At 42.7% G+C, this 27,796-nt stretch overlaps 1 protein-coding gene across 2 annotated transcripts in view; it reads left to right on the forward strand.

Moving 5' to 3' along the window:
• Window positions 1-27,796, forward strand: part of parp8 (poly (ADP-ribose) polymerase family, member 8) — a 475,386-nt gene that overhangs the window by 437,283 nt on the left and 10,307 nt on the right. For both annotated transcript variants that reach the window (XM_068032748.1, XM_068032749.1), the window contains 6 exons: window positions 9,985-10,097; window positions 12,175-12,247; window positions 14,429-14,498; window positions 17,178-17,251; window positions 24,081-24,150; window positions 25,557-25,641. In XM_068032748.1, coding sequence (XP_067888849.1) covers window positions 9,985-10,097; window positions 12,175-12,247; window positions 14,429-14,498; window positions 17,178-17,251; window positions 24,081-24,150; window positions 25,557-25,641 — 485 coding nt within the window. The remainder of the gene's footprint in view (window positions 1-9,984; window positions 10,098-12,174; window positions 12,248-14,428; window positions 14,499-17,177; window positions 17,252-24,080; window positions 24,151-25,556; window positions 25,642-27,796) is intronic.

The following is a 27,796-nucleotide window of genomic DNA, read 5'->3' on the forward strand; positions in this document are numbered from 1 at the left end:
CGTTGAGAAAGTGGTGGTGAGCCACTTCTTGAACTGCTGCAGTCTGTGTAGTATAGGTACACCCACAGTGCTATTACTGAAGGAATTCCAGGATTTTAACTCAGCGACAGTGAAGGAACGGTGATATAGTTCCAAGTCAGGATGATGTGTGGCTTGGAGGGGAACTTCCTGTCTGCCTGCTGCCCTTGTCCTCCTAGCTGGTAGAGGTCATGGGTTTGTGAGGGACTGTTGAAGGGACCTTGGCGTGTTACTGCAGTGCACCTTGTAAATGATATATACACTGCAGACAGGATGCGCCAGTGGTGTAGGGAGTGAATGCTTAAGGTAGTGGCTGGAGTGCCAATCAAGAAGACTGTTTTGTCCTGGATGATGTTGAGCATCTTGAGTATTGTTGAATCTACACTCATCCAGGCAAGTGGAGAGTATTCCATCAAACTCCTGACTTGTGCCTTGTAGATGGTGGACAGACTTTGGGGAGTCGGGAGGTGAGTTACTTGCCTAGCCTCTGACCTGCTCTTGTAGCCACAGTATTTATATGGCTGGTCCAGTTCAGTTTCTGGTCAATGGTGATCCCCAGAATGTTGATGGTGGGGGATTCAGCAATGGTATTGCCATTGAATGTCAAGGAGGGATATTAGATTCTCTTTTGTTGGAGGTGGTCATTACCTGACACTTGTGTGAACATACGAATTAGGAGCAGGAGTAGGCCACTCGGCCCTTCGAGCCTGTGCCGCCTTTCAATAAGTTCATGGCTGAACTGAGTACTCCACATTCCCACCTATCCCCGATAACCTTCCATCCCCTTGCTTATCAAGAATCTATCTGTGGTGCAAATGTTACTTGCAATATATTAGCCCAAACCTGAATTTTGTCCAGGTCTTGCTGCATGCAAACACAGACTGCTTCAGTATCTGCGAAATTGCAAATGAAATTGAACACTGTACAATCATTAGTGAACATCCTCGCTTCTCAGCTGAAGATGGTTGGCCCTGAGACACTACCCTGAGGAACTCCTGCAGTGATGTCCTCAGGCTAGGATGATTGGCCTCCAACAACCACAACTGTCTTCCTTTGTGCTATGTATGACTGCAATAAATGGAGAGTTTTCCCTCTGATTCTCATTGACATCAATTTTGTAAGGATTCCTTGACGCTGCCTTGATGTCAAGTGCAGTCACTCTCACATGGCCTCTGGAAGTCAGCTCTTTTGTCCAGGTTTGGGCCAAGGCTGTAATGGGTTCTGGAGCTGAGATGCCTTACCAGAACCAAAAATGAGCATTGGTGAGTAAGTGCTGCTTGATAGCATTGTGGGCAACCCCTTCCATCACTTTGCTGATGATTGAGAGTGGACTGATGGGTCAGTAATTGGCCAATTTGGATTTGTCCTGCTTTTTGTGGACAGGATATACCTAAGGAATGTTCCACTTTGTTGGGTAAATGCCAGTGTTGTACTGGAACAGCTTGGCAAGAGGTGCAGCTCGTTCTGGAGCACAAGTCTTCAGCACCACAGCCAGGTCAAAATCCTGGAACTCCCTCCCTAACAACACTGTGAGAGCACCTTTACCACATGGACTACAGCAGTTCAAGAAGGCAGCTCACCAGCACCTTCTCCAGGGCAATTAGGGATGGGCAATAAATGCTGGCCTTGCCAGTGACGCTTACATCCCATGAACAAATACAAAAAAAGATGTCTGCCACTTCACAAGTGGATGTAGCAGAACTGCAGAGCTTTGATCTGATCCATTGGTTGTGAGATCACTTAGCTCTGTCTATAGCATGATGCTTTGGCTCTTTGTCTAGCATGTAGTCCTGTGTTGTAGCTTCACCAGGTTGGCACCTCATTTTTAGGTATGGCTGCTGCTTTGCCTGGCAATCTTTCCTGCAGTCTTTGTTGAACCAGAGTTGTTCTGCTGGCTTGATGGTATTGGTAGAATGAGGGATATACTGGGCCATGAGGTTATAGATTTTGGTTGAATACAAATCTGCTGCTGCTGATGGCCCCCAGCACCTCACGGATACTCAGTTTTGAGCTGCTAGGTTTGTTCTGAATCTTCAGCACCACTCATCGGGCACCAAGTTCACCGTCTGACCAATTAGGGCATTAAAATTTGAAGATCATATCGCATTTGAAGGTTCAGCCCATTAACTCTTTTTCTCTCTATACAGATGCTACCAGACCTGATGATTATTTCCAGCATTTTCTGTAAAATATATAGGTACTAATTATCCTGTTTACCGTTATTATTTTTAGCTTGAGTATAGTGACATTGGCCATAATGTTATGGCACCCCCAAATGAGTGGGCTGGTGGCAGGGGGGCGTAAAATAGAGTGGGAGACGGGGCGGGCTGTTCCCAACCCCCTCCCACCCCAGGTCAATCAAGGCCTTTAAGTGGCCAATTAACTGCCACTTAAGGGCCTCCTCCCACTGCCACAGGTATTTTACCCTCGGCGGCTGGATGTCAAAGGCCCTAAGAACCCCGCCTGGTAAAACCAGGCAGCCTTCTTGCGGGCTGGGCCCTCCTGATCGGCACCCAGTGCCCCATGGAGGGCTGCCCCCAAAGCCCCAGCCACCCTCAAAGCACAACACTCCCCCCGCCCCCAACTGACATCCCTTGCCTCGCCAGGACCCATTCGATTGTCCCCAGTGAGGCCCTAGAAACCTACCTGAGTTCCAGGGCCATTCTTCCTGTTACCTCCGATGGCTGGGTGTAGTCCCAGCAGTGACCACCACTCCCGTTGGCGCTGCTAGGATCAAGAGCTGCTGGCCCACTGATTGGCCGGCAGCTCCATTAGGCGGGACTTCCTGCCTCAAGGAAGTGGAAGTCCCGCCTAAGACCAGTTAAGGGCCTGGGGAGCGAAAAATTCCAGCCTGGCTCCCCAGGCCTGCCTGAAGTGGGCTTGCCACCAACTTTTCAGCAGTAAAATTCTGGCCCTTGAGTTTGAGTCCATCCCCATTATGTCTTATCTGGGTCTGCTTAATGCTGATTTTACCCACAGTGAGAAAGTGTCCCCATTTCCCAACACTGGTATTACTACTCGCCTTGATGAAAATCCTATTTATTCCAGCATGATGATTGTTCACTGACAGAAAAGGAGGTGTTGCCAATGAAGGAAGTGATGATACAGATAATTTTAATGAATAGTTTTCATGCTGAAATGAGAAAAATAATATTTGATGGAACACTGAGTCACATATTAAGTTTACTCTTTAGACATTGGCATTAATTTCAGAAAGATAATATTAGCTGGAGTGAAAATCTAACCAATTAATTATCGCTAGAGAGACTGAATTTGGAGGAAAATCCATTGAATATATCAATGCTTCATTTTGATGTTCCAGTTGGGAAAACAGAAAATTATTTGATTAATATGGGCGATCGTCATAACATTCTCATGCCCTTTCATATTGTGGGGTTTAGTGCTGAGTCAGTGGCCATTTAGACTGTAGTATTAGTGAGTAAGAGAAACTGCCCTTGAGGTCAAATGACAAATAAACATTATGCTGTTAATCAGAAATGACAAGATGACAATTTTAAGCTTAACAGCTTTTTAAAAAATTTGTTCATGGGATAGCGGTGATTCTGGCAAGGCTGCATATATTGCCCATCCTTAGTTGCCATGAGAATATATTGGTGAGACTTCTGCACTGTACATCCTGAGCTAATGGTGCTCACACTAAGGTGTTAGGTCATGATTTCCATGTTTATGACTCAGTAACAATGAAGAAATGGTGTCATATGTTCAAATCAGGAGGGTGTGTGACTTGGAGTTAATGGTGTTCCAATGATATTACTGCTGTTGTCCTTCTTAGTGATAGAGGATGTAGGGCTGGGAGGTGCTCTTGAAGTATGCTTGGTGAGTTTCTACAATGCATTCTGTAGATGCGTACTACTGATATAGTGGTGGAGGAGATGGATATTGAGTCCAGCAGCAGGAATTTCGATCAGGCAACTTGCTCTGTCCTGGATGGCATTGAGCTTCATGAACATTTTTACAGCTGCAGCCACCCTAGTGGGTGAGTATTCATCTCACTCCTCATTTGAGTCTTGTAGCTGGCCGAGAGGCATTGAGGGATCATGAGGTGAGCTGCTCATCACAGAGTACCCATCTTCTATCCTGTTCTTTTTGCCTTAATGCTAGTTTAGCTGATCCAGTTAGGCTTCTGGTCAGTGATAATCCCCAAGATGTTGAGAGGGAGAAACACAGCATTAATAATGCTGTTCAAGGTGGTCATACTGAATCTGAAGTGCGATTTAGATTTTTAAAATCAAGTAGAATTCTAAATGGTTTGTTATAGCTTGGTGTTTTTTATTTAAACTTGAGGACTTGATTTGATGAAACCTAAGAATTCAAAAATATAAAGATAATTCACAAGAGTTGTGGAATTCTGCACCTTTGGATCTCAACTGGCCTTTGCTTATGTCTTTCACTTGAATGATAGAGCCCTACTACACAACATTATTGTTGTCATACAATCTACCTTTAATTGGAAGTTGATTAATTCAATTTAAATTGTGCAAGAAAAAAAGTCCTGTGCTATTTTATTTAAATTACATAATTCAGTCTACTGGATAATTCAATTTGGGTTGAGCAAAAATTCTGAATTAACCGGTTAGGGGTAGAGTTTCTGCTTTGGGTCTAATTGGTGATGCTGGCACAAATTGTGTGCCTGTTTTGAAAAATGTTTCTTTCCCCCGAGTTTCTACTCAAACTCGTTTGCATATCAGCAAACACCATAAACCAGTGCAATCAGACATGTTTTCCAACGCTTTTGTTTTAAATTTTGCTTTATAAAAATATTCCTTGATATATTTAAGAATGATAGCTTGGTGAAGTTTGATTAATATGGCTGAAAATGAGTTTATCACAAAAAATTAAGCATTTTAAATCACAGTGTGAATCCACCACTTGTGAGTAACCGGATTTTAAATTACTGAAAATTATTTTCAAAAAATGAATATATGTCCTGGTTAGATTGGCATACAGTAATGAGTTCCTTAATAAATCTAAAAAAACATTCAAAACTTTTGAAAATATACATATTAGTCATTGTACCCAAACTTTCCAGCTTAGTATTTGAAGCCTCATCAAAGGCCTTTAAATGAGCATAATTAGCAGAAACTCCAATGATAGCCAGTTTTGTGGGTAGGGACTGCTTCTAGCAGAATGTTTTTTAAAATTAGTGCAAAAGATTGCAGAAACTCGATTTGTGCTGAACACAATTTATGCTTAAAATTCTGTGATCTTTTGCACTGGTTATGCCGATATCGAGGAAGTTGTGCAATCGAGCAGAAACTCCAGGCCTTAAACATTATATGCTATGACTAATGCAATTTACAAAATACAGAAATGCCAACATTTAAAATTTTGCTGTATTTTTAAGTCCCTTTCTCGCATGCTGTCTTCCCTTCTCAGACCCCTACCCATATATGCCTTTCATTAGTGGTGATGTGCACTTGATGCCATCAATGACAGTCCCAATTAGCTAGAAAGAAATGCATCTGAAATGATCGAAGATGGACAATCTTATATTCTTCCCTATTACTCAACAACAAATGTCACATTTTCAAATGACCCTCCAATAAACTGAAGGAGGAGAATTTAGGTGATGTTGTATGATTGCCTTTAAGAGTTATATCCCTTTAAGATCTTAGTATGCCAATGAGCTAAGCACCATGATGTAGTCATGTGACTCCAAGCTAGAATCACTCTGCAACTGTAACACCCAGAATAAGGTTCTGTAAATAGTTAGCTCTGTACTGTATATATTAGTATAGCTGTAATAAACCTGTTTGAGATCTTCAATTAACTGGACTCCACGCATCACATTTATGTTCCATCAGACAACATAAAATAACTCATACAGGTGACACGCCAGCTTGGTACTTCAGGTCAAGCAGTGACAACTTCAGCTAATGAACCTTTCCTCTGCTCAAATACTTCTTTTTTTTAATATACTTCCTCACCTCACTAGTACACTTTTATAGTTTAAAGATTTGATTTTGGGCTAAATTTTCATCTCAATACTTCCATTGCATGAAGGGACTGAAATTTTTTCCCCAAAAAATGGAAGAAATGTCTTTCAAGTTGAGGTTAACGAATGAAAAACAAAATTGCTGAACTGTATGGTTTTGAAATATGCTTTGTCTCATAATGTGATTCCATTAATAGCAATTAAAAATTTGAATTATCTGCATAAATGATGCTTTAATACTTATCCATCAGTTAGTGAGCTGTTTAACTGCCAAATAATTTAGAAATGCCAGAATGTAATTTATAAACTTCTAAATGTCAGAAAATTATGCTGTCGACTGCCCAATTGTGCTGAAGCATGGGATGAAAGCAGCAACAAAAGTCTGAGCTGGAGCATTGCAAGGATATTTTTAACAGGAGAGGATAGGTTGTTGCCTCCATTATCCACATGATCGCCTTTAAAGAGGGGATGGTTCGGGTACAGTCAAGGAACATTCCCACGAGGGGGAAAGGTAGGACAAACAAAGCCAGAGCTCCCTGGATGACAAAAGAGATAGAGAATAAGGGGAAAAGGGAAAAGGGTGCGTATAAGAGACGTCAGGTTGATAATACAAGTGAGAACAAGATGAATATAGAAATTTCAGAGGGGAAATGAAAAAAGAAATAAAAGAAGCAAAGAGTGATTATGAGAAGAGACTGTCAGCTAACACAAAAAGGAATCCAAAAGTCTTCTATAGGCATATAAATAGTAAAATGAGGAGTGGGGCCGATTAGGGACCAAAAAGGGGATTTACGCATGAAGGCAAAGGGCATGAGCAAGGTACTAAATGTAATTTTGCATCTGCCTTTGCAAGAAAGATGGTGCTGCCTAAGTCATAGTGAAATAGGAGGCAGTTGATACACTGGATGGGCTAAAAATTGATAAAGAGGAGATATTAGAAAGCTGGCTGTACATAAAGTAGGTGAGACACCAGGTCCTGATCTGATACATCTGAGAAGACAAAGAGAAGTAAGGGTGGAAATTGTGGAAGCACTGGCCATAATCTTTCAATCCTCCTTAAATACAGGGTTGAACCATAGAACCATAGAAAAGTTAGAGAACAGAAAGAGGCCATTCAGCCCATTGTGTCCACGCCGGCTGAAAAAACTAGCCGCCCATTCTAATCCCACCTTCCAGCACCTGGTCCATAGCCTTGCAGGTTACAGCACTTCAGGTGCAGGTCCAGGTCCAGGTACCTTTAAAATGAGTTGAGGGTTTCTGCCTCCACCACCGATCCAGGCAACGAATTCCAGACATTCAGCACCCTCTGGGTGAAGAAGTTTTTCCTCATGTCCCCTCTAATCCTTCTTCCAATCACCTTAAGTCTGTTGATGCCAAAGAACTGGAGAATTGCAAAAGTTACACCCTTGTTCAAAAAAGGATTTAAGGATAAACAGAGCAACTACAGGACAGTCAGTTTAACCTTTGTGGTGGGAAAGCTTTTAGAAACGATAACAGGCACTAGGGCAAATGCGGATTAATTATGGAAGCCAGCACGGATTTGTTCAATGCAAATCATGTTTAATTTGATTGAGTTTTTTAATGAGTTAACAGAGAGGGTTGATGAAGGTAATGAGGTTGATGTGGTGTATATGGACTTCTAAAAGGCATTCAATAAAGTGATATATAACAGGCTTGTCAGGAAATTAAAAACCTATGAATAAAAGGGACAGTGGCAGCATGGATACGAAGTTGGCTGAGTGACAGGAAACAGAGAATAGTGGTGAACAGTTGTTTTTCAATCTGGAAGAAGGTGTATAGTGGAGCTCCGCACTGCTTTTCTTGATCTATATGAATTGCTTAGACTTGGGTGTACAGGGCACAATTTCAAAATTTGCTGATCACTCAAAAATTTAAAGTATAGTGAACTGTGAGGAGGATAGTGATAGATTTCAAGAGAACATAGATAGGCTGCTGGAATGGGCGGCAATGTGGCAGATGAAATTTAATGCAGAGATGTGTGTAGTGATACATTTTGATAGAAGGAATGAGGAGAGGCAATATAAAATAAAAGCTACCATTCTAAAGAAGGTGTGGGAGATGTGAGACCTGGGGGTATATGTGCACAAATCGTTGACAGTGGCAGGGCAGGTTGAGAAAGTGGCTAATTAAACATATATGATTTTGGGCTTTATAAATAGAGCCATAGAGTATAAAAGCAAGGAAGTCATGATAAGCTTTTATTAAACACTGGTTCAGCCTCAACTGGAGTATTGCATCCAATTCTGGGCACCACACTTTAGGAACGATGTAAAGGCATTAGAAAGGGTACGGAAAAAAAATGCATTCGGGGATGAGGGACTTCAATTACATGGATAGATTGGAGAAGATGGAGCTGATCTCCTTAGAGAAAAGAAGAATAAGAGGAGATTTGAAAGAGGTGCTCAAAATAATGAGGGGTCTGGATAGAGCAGATAGGGAGTAATTGTTGCCATTGGCGGAAGGGTCGTCCACCAAAGGACACCGATTTAAGGTGAATGACAAAAGAACCAATGGTGACATGAGAAAGACATTTTTATGCAGGAGTGGTTTGGATCTGGAATGTGCTGCCTGACTGTGGTGGAGGCAGATTCAATCATTGCTTTCAAAAGGGAATTGGATAATTATCTGAAGATAAAAAGTTGCAGGGCTACAAGGAAAAGGCGAGAGAGTGGGAGAGTTGCTCTTCTAGAGAGCCGGCAAGGACATGACAGGCTGAATGGCCTCCTTCTGTCCTATAACCATTCTATGATTCTATAAACCTGAGCTGATGTTGCACAAGATATAGCTGCCCAACTTGTCAAGCTGTTTCTTTCTGGTACCTATTTCCCTCATTCCCCAAGTTCAGTGATTCTGTCTGTCTATCTGTTTGTCTTTCTCCTTTACATTATAATTACATAACTACAACTTTCTCTGTCTGCCTCCCTCTTTTCCCCTTTAAACCAGTGTCACACAGAGCACAGCTCTCTTTCTTGGCTCCTCTATTAATTTAACTCCTTCAGTAGTACAGCATTTGGTCTGTAGATATCTTCATTTTTTTCTGGTTTCTTGTCTCCTTGAATGATTCCCAGCACTTATATAGTTGTTCAATGCCATAGAGACCCCTAAAATTGCACTGAGAAACTCTGCAGGGTAGCAGGTTCATTGGCATTGAGATTCCAAATGAATTCCCTGGGCAAACTGCACAGTTGAGTTCAAGAAAATGGCTAGTAAAGCATATGTGATCCAGGGCTTTATAAATAGAGCCATAGAATATAAAAGCAGGGAAGTCATGATGAACCTTTATAAAACACTGGTTCAGCCTCAACTGGAGTATTGCATCCAATTCTGGGCACCACACTTTAAGAAAGATGTAAAAGCCTGACCTGTGAACTGAGCCTGTCCAAATGCTCCCTTGATAAGATGGGGCGGCACAATGGCGCCGTGGTTAGCACTGCAGCTTCACAGCTCTAACGACCCAGATTCAGTTCTCGGTACTGTCTGTGCAGAGTTTGCAAGGTCTCTCTGTGACTGTGTGGGTTTCCTCCAGGTGCTCCAGTTTACTCCCACATGCCAAAGACTTGCAGGTTGATAAGTAAATTGGCCATTGTAAAAAAATTGCCCCTAGTGTAGGGAGGTGGTAGGAGAAATGTGGGAAGGTGGGGATGTGAGAGGGAAAATGGGATTAATGTGGGATTGGTATAAATGGGTGGTTGATGGTCGGCGTGGACTTGGTGGGCCGAAGGGCTGTTTCGATGCTATATCTCTCTAAGATGACATCACCTCTTTGCCTGCCAGGACAGCACATCATTTACCTGTAAGATCCTGTTTTTGAGGCTGATTTGGAAACCATTAACCTAACATGTTACAATGGAGTTTCCCTGTTAGCACAGGAGTTGTGAGCAATGTGTTTGTATCTGAAGTTTTGCAATATCAGAATGTGTTAGCGAAGAGCTGATGTATTTATTGTAGTAAGATTGTAATAACACTTGTCACCTTCCTCTTTCATGTAGCAACTAAAGTTCATGCACACTCCACACCAGTTCCTGCTCCTCAGCAGTCCACCGGCCAAAGAATCCAATTTCAGGGCAGCAAAGAAACTTTATGGGAGCACTTTTGCATTTCAGTGAGTTTCTATTCTCTAATCTCTAAAGAGATCAATCATGTCCTTTATAATTAAAAGAGAATTATAAGACATTGAACATTGAAATGCTTTCTTTATATTTGCTTGAATATGTCTAAATGATTTTCCATCACCACTTTTTTGAATGTAAGTGTGAGAGTAAGAGAATCCGCTTGAGAGATCAAAGACGGAAGCTATTTGTTTGGAGTTGAAAAACAATAAAAGAGTTATTACACTAGATGTATTTTATAGGCCACCAAATAGTTGGGAAAAAGATAAAGGAGCAAATTTGCAAAGGAATTACTGAGATATGCAAGAACAACAGTCTTTAATTACTCTAATGTTGAATGGGACACAGATTGTGTTAAAGGCAGAGAAGGGAAGGAATTTCTGAAACAAAAGCAAAATACTGCGGATGCTGGAAAGGAATTTCTAAACTGTGTTCAGGAGAATTTTCTTTATCAGTATGTTTCCTGTCCTAACAAGAAAAGAGGCTTTACTGGATCAAGTCCTGGGGAATGAAGTGGATCAAGCGGAAAATGTTACATTTGGAGATCATCTCAAGAATAGTGATCATAGTATCATAAGGTTTAGATTAGTAATGGAAAAGGACAAAGAGTAATCTAGAATAAAAATACTTAACTGGAGGAGTGCTAATTTTAGCGAATTGAGAGAGATCTGGCCCAAATGAGTTAGAGTCAAAGACTGCCAGGCATAAATATATTGGAGCAATGGATGGCCTAAAAGAGAAGATGGTTCATGTACAATCTAGGTACATTCCTACAAGGGGGAAGAGAGGGCAACGAAGGAGTTGAGAGACAAAGCAGCCTGTTTGATTGGCACCCCATCCACCACCTTCAACATTCAATCCCTTCACAACCAACGCACAGTGGCAGCAGTGTGTACCATTTACAAGATGCACTGCAGCAACTCACCAAGGCTCATTTGATGCACCTTCCAAACCCGCGACTTCTACCATCTAATGGACAAGGGCAGCAGATGCATGGGAACATCACCACCTGAAAGTTCCCCTCCAAGCCACACACCATCCTGACTTGGAACTATATTGCTGTTCCTTCACTGTTGCTGGATCAAAATCCTGGAACTCCCTTCTTAACAGCATTGTGGATGTAAACACCCCACATGGACTGCAGTGGTTCAAGAAGGAAGCTCACCACCACCTTCTCAAGGGCAATTAGGGATGGGCAATAAATGCTGGCCCAGCCATGCCCATATCCCATGAATGAATAAAAAAAAATGTAAGATGAAGCAGAAAAAGGGGGGGGGGGGGGGGGGGGTGTGGCATATGACAGATGTGAGCTTGATAATATAACGGATAATCAGGCTGAATATAAAAAGTAGAGAGGAGAAATGAAAAAGAAACCAAGAGGGGCAAAGAGACAGTAGGAGAATAGATTGGTGGTTAACATAAAAGGAAATCCAATAGTCTTCTATAGGCATATTAACAGTGGAAGGGTTACCAGATGATCTATGGGGCTGATTAAGGACCAAATTTGGTGGAGGCAGAAGGCACACCTGAGGTACTAAATGAATGCTTTGCATTGGTGTTGAAAAGGACTTTGTCAAAGCTATGGTAAACAATGAGGTTGCTGGAATACTGGATGAGATAAAAATAGAAAAAGGGGAAGTACTAGAAAGGCTGGCAGTACTTAAAGTAGATAAGTCACCCAGTTCAGATAGGATGCATCCTAGATTGCTGAAGGAAGTAAGGGTAGAAATTGTATGGTTGCTGGTCACAGTCTTGCAATCCTCCTTAGATGTAGGAGTAGTGCCAAAGGACTGGAGGATTGCAAATGTTACACCCTTGTTCAAACATGGGAGAAGGAGAAACATGGCAACTACAGGCCAGTGGTTGAACATCAATGCTGGGAAAGCTTTTAGAAACAAGAATCAGCAGAAACCCTGTTTACAATGAAGACTGAGTTTACCTCACAAACTTACACCAAAATTACAGCAGTGGAGGGGAGAAGCACTGAGGAAACTGGTGACGATTGTTTATTTTGCATCATGTTACACAATTCTTCTTCCGTTACTAAAACTGTTTATGTTTTATATCTAGTGGCTCACATATAGAGAACTGGCACTCCATTTTAAGGAATGGTTTAATTGTTGCATCAAACACACGATTACAGGTAAGATCAGGCATAACAGAAAAGTGTACCTATTAGGTCTAGTTCTATAACCCGGTGTACCATGGATAACCATGGCCATGCAGTGGATAATTTCCATCCATTAATTTTAATAGTTGGAAATTCCATTGGCTGTGCACCAGCAATTTCCTGAAATGTGCTCGCTTTCAGTGCTTCTCCCCACTGGGAGTCCCAGATCATAATCACTACAATAATTCTTTAAAAGGTTTTGACCATGAAATATAACTTGGGCTTAGCTATATTTTCAATCAGTGTATCAACACCATTATCATTGTTGGCCCAGATTTTCTGCCACAATAACAGCCAGTTTAATGGCGCTCACCATGTATAAATCGACAATGAACTCGTGGTGAGGAAGAGCTACCCCGCGATTTGTGAATCACGACAAGTTGCAGGATGATTTGTGTCAGTTTGCCTCAAAAAAATGGCATTGCACCCTCAACTATTCTGAGTTTGAAGAAGTTTCTGCATTTGCACATTAATTTCCAATTAAACTCATTGCAGAAATTAAGGCTGCTACTCAGCAGTGTAAATGCCTTTTTAATGAGGAGATTTATGTTCCTGCAATGCTAATCAACCTCTTTGTCTCAGAAATAGGACAATTTAAACTGTAGAATCTCAGTCTTGCAGGTAGTAATTGTTCTTAGATTTTTAAAGTTTAAAATTTTTAAATTTTTTTCTTACTTTTCCTTTCTCTCTTTTCCTCTCTCTCTTAATCCAATCTTTCTCTCCATTTCTCTTTCTGTATTTGATTTGACTTTCATTCACCCTATTTCTTTTGTCATCATTCTTCTGGTTCTTTCTGAATCCTTAAATCTCATTGGTTCACGAAATAGACTGTTAGTCCCATCATTTTCCTAGATCCCAGATGCCCAGTTGCATGAGCCACGCCATTAACATGAAGGGCAAAATTCTGAACTGAAGGGTGAGGGGAAAGTTTAACTAACAGGAGAAGTCTTGTTCCAGGGTAGTCCTCAGTATTGCACTAGAGTGTCAGTATGGATTTCATGTTCAAGTCTCTGGAGGGGGACTTGAATCCACAACATTCTAATTCAGAAGTGAAAGTAATATCCACTGAGCCACAGCTGAGAAACAATGTAAAAGTCAGAATGCTGTGACAGAGAATTGGAAAGAAAGAACTGAAGCAAATATGTGAATAAAAACACAAAAAACACTGCAAATCTGAAATTAAACCAGAAAATGTTGGAAATACACAGCAGGTCTATTGAATAATAATTCTTAATTCTGAACATCAGCATTAAAAAAAACACTGTCCCGAGTTGTCCTCACATTTATCGTCCAATGTCAAGTGATTCTAGGATGGGCTGGAGTGGAATTGTTCTCCTGGCTCCCTGACAATGATGTCCACCAGAAAAGACGGCAGACATTGTACACACCTGCACAAATATGGGGAGGAATTTCTACTCTCTGGAAAGTATTTAAATTTGTAAAACACTTCTGCTAAGGTAGCAGAAGGGTTTTGAAAGTTTAATCCTCCCCCAGTGGAGCCAAATCAGTCGGGAGGTAATCATTTCATTTCTGGTACCTCAAAATTAAAATTTTAGCTTGAAAGGGACTTACACTGCCTCATAGCTAACCTGCTTCACTCCACTACAGTAAATGGCTGAGGCTGCAGGCATGTGTCATTTCTCTGTCCTACCCCAAGGCAATCTCATCAGGCAAGTGGGAGCCCACTGAAAAATGTTAATGAGGCCAACAGCCCAAAAAATCACTGGAGTCAGCATTAGATCAGTCAGACAAGCAGAAAGTCTGACCTTCTACAGGCTCAGTTGCAGAGTTGTCACTGAAGGAAATCTGGGCCTGTCTGTGAAAGTGACAGAATGTTTTCTCTATTTGGGGATGCGAGAGAACTAGAAAAGCTGTGTGCCATTCTCCTTACATTACCATCACACACTGAATTGGTGAAATAGTGTTTTCAATTGATATTTCCATCACTCTGAACAAAGAAAAGAAGTTCTGCCTTTTTTATGAAGACTCTCCCCATTTCATACAGGTTACACTGATGCATCTGTTAAGTATATTAACGATATTGTTAAATATCTAATATGTGGGAAGTTGAATGGCCGTTTCTGTGCTGTAGACTCTAACTATGTATTCATGCACTTGTTCATTTGTTTATTTTTTTCCCTCCAACTTCTGCAGCTTCATGGTGCAGTGTACGGGAATGGCATCTATCTTAGCCCATTGTCAAGTATTTCTTTTGGTTACTCAGGCACGTATATTTTGTCACTTAAATAAAAGCAAAATATTGTGGATGCTGGAAATCTGAAATAAAAACAAAGTGCTGGAAATACACAGCAGGTCTGGCAGCATCTGTGGAGAGAAACAGAGCTAATGTTTCAGGCCTGTGACCTTTCATCAGAACTGGCAAAGGTTAGAAATGTAATATGGTTTGAACAAGTGAAAGGCAGAAGGGGGGGGCAGAAGAACAAAAGGGAAGTTGTGTGATAGGGTGGAAGGCAGGAGAGATTAAATGACAGAGATGTCATCAAAGAAAAGTCAAAGGTAGTGGTAATAGTTGTAGTAAAAGACAAAGCATTTGTCCACAGAGAATGCTAATGGCAGAATAATGAACAGCTCTGCCCAAAAGCAAAAGTGTAAAGAAAAAAATCAAAATGATAGTTATGGTCTGAAGTTGTTGAACTCAATGTTGAGGCCAGAGGGCTGTAGAAAGCCTATTCGGAAGATGAGGTACTGCTGCTAAAGCTTGTGTTGAGCTTCACTGGAACACTGCCGCAGGCCGAGGACAGAAACATGAGTGTGAGAGCAGGGTGGTGATTTACTACAACTATTACCACTCCCTTTGCCTTTTCTTCCATGACATCTTTGACATTTAATTTCTCCTGCCCACTACCCTATCACAGACCTTCCCTTTTGTTCTTTTTGAGTAAGAGGCGACTTGATTGAAACATATAAGATCCTGAGGGGTCTTGACAGGGTGGATGTGGAAAGGATGTTTCCTCTTGTGGAATAATCTAGAACTAGGGGTCACTGTTTATAAATAAGAGGTCGCCCATTGAAGACAGAGATTAGGAGAAATTTTTTCTCTCAGAGGGTCGTGAGTCTTTGGAATTCTCTTCCTCAAAAGGCGGTGGAAGCAGAGTCTTTGAATATTTTTAAGGCAGAGGTAGATAGATTCTTGCCAAGAAAGGGGGTGAAAGGTTATTGGGGGTAGGTGGAAATGTGGAGTAATTAGTTTAGCCATGAACTGATTGAATGGCGGAGCAAACCTGAAGGGCTGAGTGGCCTATGCCGGCTCCTAATCTATGCGTTCATATGTTCTTCCCCCTTTCACTTGCTCAAAGCCTGTTACATTTCTGATGAAAGGTCACAGACCTGAAATGTTAACCCTGCTTCTCTCTCCACAGATGCTGCCAGACCTGCTATGTATTTCCAACACTTTGTTTTTATTTAAATATATTTTATCATTGTGTTAAGACCTGAACCTTATTTAATGCTTTGAACCTAAACTAAAACCAAACCAGTATTTCCTATACCTGCCAATTTCTTCATGTAGGACCTGAATCTTTTTTCTCACTGAAGTTTCTTCAATACTTTTTTGAAACTCAATGTTATATAAGAGATTATAGAAATTTGAGGAACCATAGCATATTTATGTGGGGGACTGTAACCATTGACTGCAGTAATTGTAAAATATTTCTGACTAAGCACAAAGGCCCTGAAAATTCTCAGGGGAGGAAGGTGCCCAATTCTAAAATGTACTCCCCGGCCCCACCAAAGTTTGCAATCTAGAGAGGCCCTTCAAAACAACCAATATTAAAGGTGGTTATTTGTGCCACTATGGCTACAATCTTAAGCAACCACTGTAGGCATCAGGCCAGAGGATCCAGCCTGACAGTACAATGAGGAGGGCGCCTCCTAGAAATAACTTGACGTGTTCCAGCAATGCCTTTTGTAAGGGAGCCACATAAATTGTTTTTAAAATTCTAATCTTGTTGGGTCTATGCCTCAGTACCAACTTCTTCCTTTAACTATGACTCACAGCTTCCGGTGAGGTATATAATCTGGTATACATCCACTGATCACATGCCAGGAAACGCAGCAGGCCCGGAATTTGCAAACTTTTAATATTTTGACTTAGAAATTCGGCAGCTTTCATTTTTGGGTTCCTCACCTGCAAAGTGCTAACAGCCTGCGCTCAAATGGGGAGGTTTGAGGAGCCAGGGATTTTGGGCCTCAGACCTCATTATCATATAGTTCAACTGTATAATTACATTTTTAGTTTTAAAGTGTAAAGAATGGACCGGTAGATAATGAGATACTTTACATGGTTACCACTGATGGCAGATGCAATGTTGAAGGCAACATTGGAAAGTAAAGAAAGCAATGGTAGTTTTGTCAGAGGCCCAAAAGTCACTTTGAAATAGACTTTGACATATACCTCTGACTGCAGGATATCAGTGACAGCAAATAAAACAACAGCCACTTCTGGCAATTAGCTCATGTCCATAATTTCTGGTCTGCCTACAGCAAACTGAGCTTTACAGAGCAGCAGTGCACTCACCCCATTGCTGGCCCCTGCTGGTCTTTTCCTCAATATCCGGGAAAGTAGCAGCCAGACTGGCACAGTCGTTTTTGCATTTTCAGAGCAACTGGTCATGTACAAAACCTTTCCATTGTTACTAAATTCACCCTACAGTATAAATAAAGCAATAAGGGAAACTGGTTATAGTACTGGGATCGTTCTGCCCTGAAAGCATCACTCGGTTTATTAAGTTATCACTAAAACTGTTTCGCATTTAAATCATATTTTGATATGTTGCAATTTTTTTTAAATTGGAAGCTCCTTTCAATATCAAGTCACGATGATACAGTTATCCATGTTCTTGACTTTACTGTTTAAAACACTTTTGTTGTGTGTACCCTCTAGGGATGAATAAAAAGCAGCAGAAGGTGGCAGCCAAGGATGAACAGCCTTCAAACAATAAAGCAGCCACGTTACAGGTATAGAGATGGTGGTGGGATGATTCCCATATTGCACTATCCAATACATAGGGCTGGATTTTACCAGCCCCTTGACATCATGGATCGTAGCGGGGAGGCCCGTAAAATGCTTGCGGGAGCGGCCCGCCATGACCCACGACGCCGAGAAGGCCCCGCCAGATATTACCGGTGGCAGTGAGGCCTTCATTAAAATATTTAAATCAGGGTAATAAAAATGCTAATCAACCTACCTGCTCCCAGCGGCCGCCCCACGCCAATTTTATGGCCACCGGCCACAACTCACGCAACAACTCCATACGGAGTTCCGAAGGCGAGACACTAATGGGGAAGGGGAAAGAGTCAAATTATCAGGGCGGGAAGGGGGGGAGAGGAAAAACCTTATTCATTGGCTGTGGGAACAGTGGGAAGGGGTTTAGGGTCAAAGGGAATAAAGTTCAGGCGGGGAAGGTCGTTACTGATAACTCATTTTTTGGGGGGGGAATAGGCCAAAAAACTATTTCTGCATGGGGAGAGGTGGGAGACGGGATTGCAGGTGTGGACAAATCTTTATTTAAATTTTTATAGATCCGACACCTTTAAAAAATTAAATTTCTCCTGGAGAGCTTGAAGCCCTATAAAAATGGCACCGGCGCCTGTGCGGTGACACCGGACGCCATTGCCGGGCACACGATGGCTGCCCCCGATGACGTAGAGGGGGCAGAAACTCCACCCCCTCCATCTAAATGAGCCCCCAGGCCTAATATCACGGGGGTTCTGCGGCGTGGGCAGCACTCTTGTGTCGGACTTAGCGCGCCGAGCAATAAAATTCAGCCCATAGTGTTCACCATACGTTAAGTAACATACATAAAGTTCCAGTCAGCGGCAAATTTCTTAATTTGGGTCAGCTGGGTCTTGAAACCTATCATAGAATGGATACAACACAGAAGGAGGCCATTCGGCCCATACTGTCCATGCCAGCTCTCTGCAAAAGCACCTCAGTTGGTTCCACTCACCTGCCCCTTCCCCATAGCGCTGCAAATTTCTTCTCTTCAAGTGCTTATCCAATTCTTTTATCAAAGCCACAATTGAACCTGTCGCCACTACACTCTCAGGCAGTGCATTCCAGATCCTAACCACTTGCTGCGTAAAACCTTTTCCTCATGTCACCTTTGGTTCTTTTGCCATTCACCTTAAATCACTGTGCTCTGGTTCTTGACCCCTCCACCAATGGGAACTATTTCTCTCTCACTACTCTCTGTTCAGATGCCCTTATCTTTTTAAACCTCTAGGAAATCTTCTCTCCTCCTTTTCTGAGGAGAACAATCACAGTTTCTCCAATCTATCCTTGTAACTGAAGTCCCTCATGCCTGGAACCATTCTCATAAATCTTTTTTGTACCTTCTCTAAAGCCTTCACATCCTTCCTAAACTGTGGTGCCCAGAATTGGACACAATCCTCCAGTTGAGTCCGAAATAGTGTTTTATAAAGATTCACCGTAACTTCCTTTCTTTCATACAGTACACCTCTATTTATAAAGCCCAGGATACCATATGTCTTTTTAACCAATTTTTCAGCTTACCCTAACACCTTCAACAATTTGTGCATAGATACCCTCAGTTCCCTCTGCTCCTGAACCCCTTTTGTAATTATCCCTATAGTTTATATTGCCTCGCCTTATTCTTCCTACCAAAATGTATCACTTCACACTTCTCTGTATTAAATTTCATCTGCCACATGTCTGCCCATTCCACCAGCTGGTTTATTTTTTTATACATTCACGGTATCTGGGCGTCGCTGACTATGCCAGCATTTATTGCCCATCCCTAATTGCCCTTGACAAGGTGGTGGTGAGCTGCCTTCTTGAACTGCTGCAGTCCATGGGAGGTAGGTACACCCACAGTGCTGTTAGGAAGAGAGTTCCAGGATTTTGACCCAGTGACAGTGAAGGAATGGAGACATAGTTCCAAGTCAGGATGGTGTGTGACTTGGAGGGGAACTTGCAGGTGGTGGTATTCCCATGCATTTGCTGCTGTTGTCCTTCTATTTGGCAGAGGTCGTGGGTTTGGAAGGTGCTGTCAAAGGAGTCTTGGTGCGTTGCTGCTGTGCATCTTGTAGATGGTACACACTGCTGCCACTGTGCGTCAGCGGTGGAGGGAATGAATGTTTGTGGATGGGGTGCCAATCAAGTAGGCTGCTTTGTCCTGGATGTTGTTGAGCTTCTAGAGTGTTGCTGGAATTGCACCCATCCAGACAAGTGGAGAGTATTCCATCACACTCCTGACTTGTGCCTTGTAGATGGTGGACAGACTTTGGGGAGTCAGTTGGATTCCTAGTCTCTGACCTGCTCTTGTAGCCATGGTATTTATATGGCACTTCAGTTCAGTTTCTGGTCAATGTTAGCCCCTAGGAGGTTGATTTTGGGGGATTCAGTGATGGTAATGCCATTGAATGTCAACGGGAGGTGGCTGGATTCACTCTTGTTGGAGATGGTCATTGCCTGGCACTTGTGTGGCACGAATGTTACTTGCCACTTATCAGTCCATGCCTGGATATTGTCCAGGTCTTGCTGCATTTCTACACAGACTGCTTCAGTATCTGAGGAGTCGCGAATGGTGCTGAACATCGTGCAATCATCAGCCAACATCCCCACTTCTGACCTTTTGATTGAAGGAAGGTCATTGATGAAGCAGCTGAAGATGGTTGGGCCGAGGACACTACCCTGAGGAACTCCTGCAGTGATGTCCTGGAGCTCAGATGATTGACCTCCAACAACCACAACCATCTTCCTTTGCACTAGGTGTGACTCCAACCAGCGGAGAGTTTTCCCCGATTCCCATTGACTTTGGTTTTGCTAGGGCTCCTTGATGCCATACTCGGTCAATTGCTGCCTTGATATCAAGGGCAGTTACTCTCATCTCACCTCTTGTGTTTAGCTCTTTTGTCCATGTTTGAACCAAGGCTGCAATGAGGTCAGGATCTGAGTGGCCCTGGCGGAACCCAAACTAAGTGTCACTGAGCAAGTTATTGCTAAGCAGGTGCTGCTTGATGGCACTGTTGATGACACCTTCCATCACTTTACTGATGATTGAGAGTAGGCTGATGGGGCGGTAATTGGCCGGGTTGGAATTGTCCTGCTTTTTGTGTACAGGACATACCTGGGCAATTTTCCACTTTGCGGGGTAGATGCCAGTGTTCTAGCAGTACTGGAACAGCTTGGCTAGTGGCACAGCAAGTTCTGGAGCACAGGTCTTTAGTACTATTGCTGGAATGTTGTCAGGGCCCATAGCCTTTGCAGTATCCAGTGCCTTCAGTCGTTTCTTAATATCATGCGGAGTGAATCGAATTGGCTGAAGTCTGGCATCTGTGATACTGGGGACTTCAGGAGGAGGCCGAGATGGATCATCAACTCAGCACTTCTGGCTGAAGATTGTTGCAAATGCTTCAGCCTTTTCTTTTGCACTGATGTGCTGGGCTCCCCCATCATTGAGGATGGGAATATCTGTGAAGCCACATCCTCCAGTTAGTTGTTTAATTGTCCACTACCATTCATGGCTGGATGTGGCAGGACTGCAGAGCTTAGATCAGATCCGTTCATTGTGGGATCGCTTAGCTCTGTCTATCGCATGCTGCTTACGCTGTTTGGCACGCAGCTAGTCCTGTGTTGTAGCTTCACCAGGTTGACACCTCATTTTGAGGTATGCCTGCTGCTGCTCCTGGCATGCCCTCCTGCACTCTTCATTGAACCAGAGTTGGTCCCCCGGTTTGATGGTAATGGTAGAGTGGGGGATATGCCAGGCCATGAGGTTACAGATTGTGGTTGAGTACAATTCTGCTGCTGCTGATGGCCCACAGCACCTCATGGATGCCCAGTTTTGCATTGCTAGATCTGTTCAAAACCTATCCCATTTAGCACGGTGGTAATGCCACACAACACGTTGGAGGGTATCCTCAATGTGAAGGCGGGACTTCGTATCCACAAGGACTGTGCGGTGGTCACTCCTACCAATACTGTCATGGACAGATGCATCTGCAGCAGGTGAGGATGAGTCAAGTATGTTTTTCCCTCTTGTTGGTTCCCTCACCACCTGCCGCATACCCAGTCTAGCAGCTATGCCCTTTATGACTCGGCCTCTTGAAATCTATCACTATCCTCCTTACAGTTCACAATACTTTTGAAATCTTCAAATTTTGCAGTTGTGCCCAGCACACCCAAGTCCAGGTCATTAATACTTATATCAAAAGAAGCACTGGTCTGTAATGAGAAACGTTTTATGCTGTCTGATGCAACATAAATGAGATGCATGGAGTTTAGTTGTTGAAGATCTCAAAAGTTTTTTTTAAAACAGCTCACTAGTATATGCAGTGCAGAGCTATCTCTTTACAAACAGTAGCAGAGTGAGACTCTGGCAAGCAGTCACATGACTGCATCCTGGTACTCAGCTCATTAGAAGATCTTAAAGGGACATCACTCGTGAAGGCAATTGCACAACATCCCCCTTCTTTGCATAGATAAGTCTTATATGCTAAAATTAGATAACATCAAACTTATTTACGCATGGATAGAGTTTATGAAGTTTACAGATATAGAGGCTCAAAAGTTCATAAATCGTCTCGGTGGTTTGCTCAGGGTGTTTGCGTCTCATCTGTTGCTGTTTTTTCTAAAGTTTCTCCCTCTCTGCATTCAGTTTCTGTTGTTCTGCCTTCAGCCTGCTAACACACACTGTTGCTTTTCTAAAGATGACCACTTTTGGGGCCTTGTCATTCTTGGAAAGCTCTGGCACCTCATCTTGAAGAGCCAATAGACAATGCTTCAACTCATTCCTCCTCTGCTTCTTCAGGACATTGCGTGTCCTTCACCTCTCCTCATCCTCCGCATCTGAAGGCTTGGGGCTCAATGTCGAGGACTTGTTGGGGGAAGAATAGTTCGTCTCATGGAGATACCTGTCCTTTCTGGCTCATTGTGGTGCTGATGGGAGCAGAAGTGAAGGCATGGCATAGTTGTACTGTTGCTGGGTTTCCTGACTGCATCCTTTGATGCTGCTCAGAACCTGCGAGGAGGTTCCGGTCCTTGTAGATTTTTCCTTGGCAATGCTCTTGTGGATGGCTGTGATGTTGTGGTCCTTACACGCTGGTAGTCCTGCCACTGCTGGTCCACTCGTGTCTACTAAGTAGAACGTTTATGATTTCCATGCCGACTTGCCATAGCTGCATTGCATTGTTAACGTGCTACTGCACGGGATGGGTGACCCATTGTATACAGATAATTTAGCAGTCGTCGGTTGTATCATTGATTTACAATGACTCTGGTATCTGTCTTTAAATATTCAGATTGGTAGGATATTTGCACTAGCGCCAGTGTCAATCTTGACTCTGACCCTAAAAGACTGCTTCTCTCTGTTTCCTGCTACTCTGTCAACTTCGTATCCATACTCCCACTGTCCCTTTTATTCCAATGGCTTCAACTTTCCTGGCAAGCCTATTATCTGCCTTTTGAAATGCCTTTTGGAAATCCATGTACACCACATCAACCACATTGACCTCATCAAACCTCTCTGCTACTGCTTCAAACTCAAAGACTATTGCCATGTTTAAGAGTTTCCACACTAAACCATTGGAAAATTTACAGTACAGTTTCTGTTTGCTCCATATGGAGTGCTTCATCTTTTCCTGTAGGGTCACAATCCACCTATCTGAGCTCAACTTGGGCACAAGTTGTTAACAACCAAGAACTAGGGATGCTCAAGTGTGCACAGGGTACTACTGTACTTAACTAACAAAGCATACAACTTGTCAGCAAATACAACTTTCATTTATACAGCACCATTAACTTTGTAAAATGTCACAAGACATTTCAACACAGAGCATTGGCCCCATTGATGAGGCAGCATAGTTGGTCAGCTAACATCAGTGCATAGCATACTGGGACCTGCCTGGCCCATGTAGCAAATTACTATATTGCCACAGAGGATTGACTCAGTTCCAATCTGCCATTGCCAGGGGTATCCTCTTGGATCTAACTTGAATGTGAAGAGATCCAATTTACCTGCTGCCAAACAAGTAGCATATTTGTGTCACCACCCACAGAAATAGAGGGTGAGGAAATTCAGCTCTGCAGAAGTACATAACAGGTGGGAGTGGATTGACTGCCTAATATACACCCCGCCCGATTTTCTTTTCTGTTGAAGTTAATGTAAGTAAAAATTGGGAGTCATGTAAAAGGGCCTGCTAACTCGTTATCACCTGTTTATACTATCATACAGTCAAAATTTACCTCCTCGATTTTTCTCTCTGATTTTTCTTCCTCCATCTGAGGAAAATTTACTCTCTGCTTGTTGCCTCCCCACAAATCAGAAAATGAGCAGAGCAGGAGACAAACCTTTTACTGCCTGTATTCCAAGACGCTATTTTGATAAGCCCAGCACAAATGTGCAGGGTACATAGTAGTACATTTCCATCCACCATCACTACAAGTCTGCTGTAGTCAGGCTTTCTATTCTTCCCCCACCCCCGCAATACTGCCCTTCGGCTATTACCTCCACCCAGTGTCACTTTTGGGCTCCCTTCTCTCCCTCTCTCCAACCAGTGCCACTCTTGAGCTTTGCTTTCTCTCTGCTTTTTCTCTGAGTCTCCTCAGCACGCCCCGGGACACTTGTCTCCTGCTGCTCTGATTTTGAATGCAGCTTGCTACATGTTGCAAAATTGGCGATTAAGCAGGAAGACATGCACACGATTCTCTTTCTACATTCTTTATCACCAACAAACATTTGGATAGTTTAGATTTCAGCTTTCAAAGCAATGTCTGGTGAAGAGTTAAAATTCAGTCAATTAAAATAATCCTTTTCTTTTCCAGTCACAGAAAAAAGGACAGCAACCCCAGTTTTTACAGAGTCGTAACCTGAAGTGTATAGCCTTATGTGAAGGTATGGTGTACTCCATTAGTAGCTCTGGAATTTTTCAAAGCATGGATAAAACTTGGAAAAACAAGTAATTTGCCTTACATATTTGAAAATATTGCAAAATCTAACAACAGGTATTTTTGAGTCTTTTCACTCACTAACACTCAGTTGAGAACCATTCTATAACAGGCAGCTGATCTGGTTTTTCTCCTTTTACTATCAGAAGGGATAAAAGAGATGGAAGAGCATTTTTACACTTGCCCGTGGATACAAAAAGCATTCATCACTTTGTAGAGAAGAATCTAGATTAACCTTGTCCATTCTCGGCTGCCTGTTGGCTCAGATAATTCGCCACCTTGTAAAACTCACTCTATGGTTTGTCATTGTCCTGGCCTTCTTGTTCACTGGTCATACAGTATAACATAGGAAGCTAGTGAGGAATCTCAGAAGCACAGTATATGTTGGATAATTGGGATACTTTCTCACATCCCATTAATGCACTTGGTGTCCCAATGGATGACACTTCCACCTGCAAGCCACGCCTGATGAGTTATGTTGTGTCAGTTCTCAAGTGGCAGACCTGGTAATTCATTTGAACCTTTGTGGAGATGACAATGAGTCAATCATCATACCCTGCCATCTGTAGTGGTACTTTGGGTGAGTAAATGAGGTGGCAAGCAGAAGTGTACTGCAAAAGCAAGTAGAGGGTAGGTTCATGCATACAATTCTCTGTTTTAATCTTTACCTTGTCACCATGGTAAGCATCACTCCACTTGATGCAGCGGGTACTTGATGCAGCTATTGTGCGTGTCTTCATGACTGAATTATTGAATGGGATTTGCAGATGCCTAGCAATGGGTCACATGACTGCATTGCTAAGGATAGTATAGACCCCATGGAAACATTTTTGACGAAATGTGTGAAAAATTATAAATACCATCACAAAAGAAAGTTAAGTGGTATGTGCCGAGGAATCAAAACCTTGTCAGCTGAATATAGTATATAAAAATAAGAAATGCTGGAAATACTCAGCAGGTCTGGCAGCATCTGTGGAGAGAGAAGCAGAGTTAACGTTTCAGGGCAGTGACCTTTCTTCAGAACTATTCAGCTGAATATAGTGATGTGGTAAAGGGGAAACCTGCACTTCAATCAGCATCTAAAGAGATGAGAGCCCAGGAATGGGCAAAGACATTCAGAAAACATACCACAAGTTTAAATAGCCAGTAAGCTCTATGCTATATTGCATTTGAAAAAATGGCAACTTGAGCTAAGAACTAGAGGGATGATGGTGTCCATGGGACTGTTTTCATGAAACGAGGAAAGATAAAGAAGCAGAATTGAGGAAAAAAGAGAAAAATAACTAAGGCAGAAGAAGAAATTATAAATTAAAAATCTTTTATTCTGCTTACATATCTTTTATATTTTTGCAGTGATTACTTCACCAGATTTGCACAAACATGGAGAAATTTGGGTAGTTCCACAAACAGATCATGTCTGCACAAGATTCTTCTTTGTGTAAGTCCTGTTAGATTTCTGATCTCTATTGATGGAATAAAGAATAAAACTGGAAATCAGCTAACTTAGGTTTCAACTGGCAGAGTTGGTAAATGTACTGTTGTTAGACATCTGGAACCTAGTTTCAAGTTCAGCACTTATACTGTAATTGTCCTATGTATGTAGTTATCCTGCATGTTCATGTACCTTTAAATCTGCTCCAGTTATACTCTACTCAAGTGTTATTGAACAAACTATGACAATTTCCAGCATTTTCTGTTTTCATTTCAGATTTCCAGCATCTGCAGAATTTTGCTTTTGCCCCCTTTTTTTGCTTCATGTTACTCTTTATTTCTTTTGCCATTCAGAGAGCGCTGGCTTTGTTTATCACACCTTTCTCCTTCATGGCAATGTACCTCAACTGTACCCGAACCATCTTCTCTTTAAATGCAGCCCATTTTTCCATTACAGTTTTGCCTGCCAATCTTTGATTTCAATTTACCCAGGATAGATACTTATTCAGTCCACTGAAATTGACCCTTCACCAATTTTTTTATTGTTTCATGGAATGTGGGCATTGCTCGTTTTCTTTTTCCATAGCTAATCTAAAAATTATGATACATTGATCACTGTTCCCTAAATGTTCCCCTACTGATACTTGATCCACTTGACCCACCTCATTCCTCAGAACCAGATGCATCAATGCCTCCTTCCTCATTGGGTCAGAAAAGTACTGTTCAAGAAATTTCTCCTGAACACACTTCAGAAACTTTTCTCCCTCTCTGCCCTTAAACTATTGCTACTCCTGTTTATATTAGGGTAATTAAAGTTCCCCAACTACTCTATAGTTCTTGCAACTCTCTGTAATTTCCCTGCAAATTTTCTCCTCTGTATCTTTCCCACTAGTTGGTGACCTATAGAATACACGCAGTAGTGCCAGTAGTGTAATGACATCTATATTGTTTCTTAACTCTAACCAAATCGATTCTATCCTTGACCACCCAGGTCATCCTCTCTCTCCAGCACTGTAATATGCTCCTTAATCAATACTGCCATACCTCCTCCTTTCTTCCCTTCCCTATCTTTCACAAACATCTTGTATCCAGGGATATTTGGTACCCAGTCCTGCCCCTTTTGAGTCAGGTCTCCGTTAACATCATGGGCCGAATTTTCAAAGTGGAGGTTGGAAACAGGAGCCTGGTCTCATTTTGGATCAGAAACCTGCCACCTCTGGGAAGCTGATTTCAGATTGCAATTTTCAAGTGGGGAAGTCTTAGTTGGTATAGAGATGGGTTTCCTGTCCTTTTAGAGCCTGTGGGATTGAATATGGCAGTGGGTCAGATCAAGTGTGGGGATCATGTAGACTTCCACGGCAGCGATCACTGAGGCTGTTGGTTGTCCTTAGGGAGAGATCTGCCTTCCACATCATCAGAGGGAAGTGAGATATCGCAGGAGAGCTGGATGACTGGCACTAGACCCTCGCTTCATCGATGCCCACCTGGATCTAATATTGGAGGCTGTGAGAAGAAGAGGGAGGTCTTATTCCTGGACGGTGGCAGGAGGAAGCCACCTCAACATGCAGCAGGGGCACCTCTCTGTTCAGTGTTGTCCCCCTCAACCTCCTTTTCCTCTTCCTCTTTTACCGATGAGCTGCCTCCGTCCAAGGCCTCATTGTCCTCAAGGTCCACACCTCTCTGGAGTGCCATGTTATGAGCGCAGCAGACCACCACAATGACCAAGACCCTTGCAGGAGGGTTTTGGAGGGTGCCATCTGACCAATCCAGGCAATAGAATCACTTTTTCAGAAGCCTAATGGCCTGTTCAATGGTTGGCCTGCTGAGCAGGTGGCATTGTTTGGGGCTCCCATAGAGGGGTCAGTAGCCATCTCTTTAAAGGATATCCCTTGTCCCCTTCGAACCATCCACACGCTTCGGTGATGGAGTGAAGATCTGAGGCAGCCTGGAGTGGCGGAGGATGCAGGAGCCATGGCAGCTTCCAGGAAAGCGAGCTCACACATAGAGGAAGCTCTTGTTGTTGAAATGGGCCATTTGGGCATTGAGGGAGTGGAAGCCCTTCTGTTGATTGATCGCGCTGGCTGGTCGCTGGGTGCCATGATGGCCACAATCGATGATGCCCTGCATCTGGGGGAATCCATTGGTGGCATCAAAATCCAATG

Source organism: Heterodontus francisci, chromosome 1 (assembly GCF_036365525.1).
Source record: "Heterodontus francisci isolate sHetFra1 chromosome 1, sHetFra1.hap1, whole genome shotgun sequence".
Taxonomy (NCBI): Eukaryota; Metazoa; Chordata; class Chondrichthyes; order Heterodontiformes; family Heterodontidae; genus Heterodontus; species Heterodontus francisci.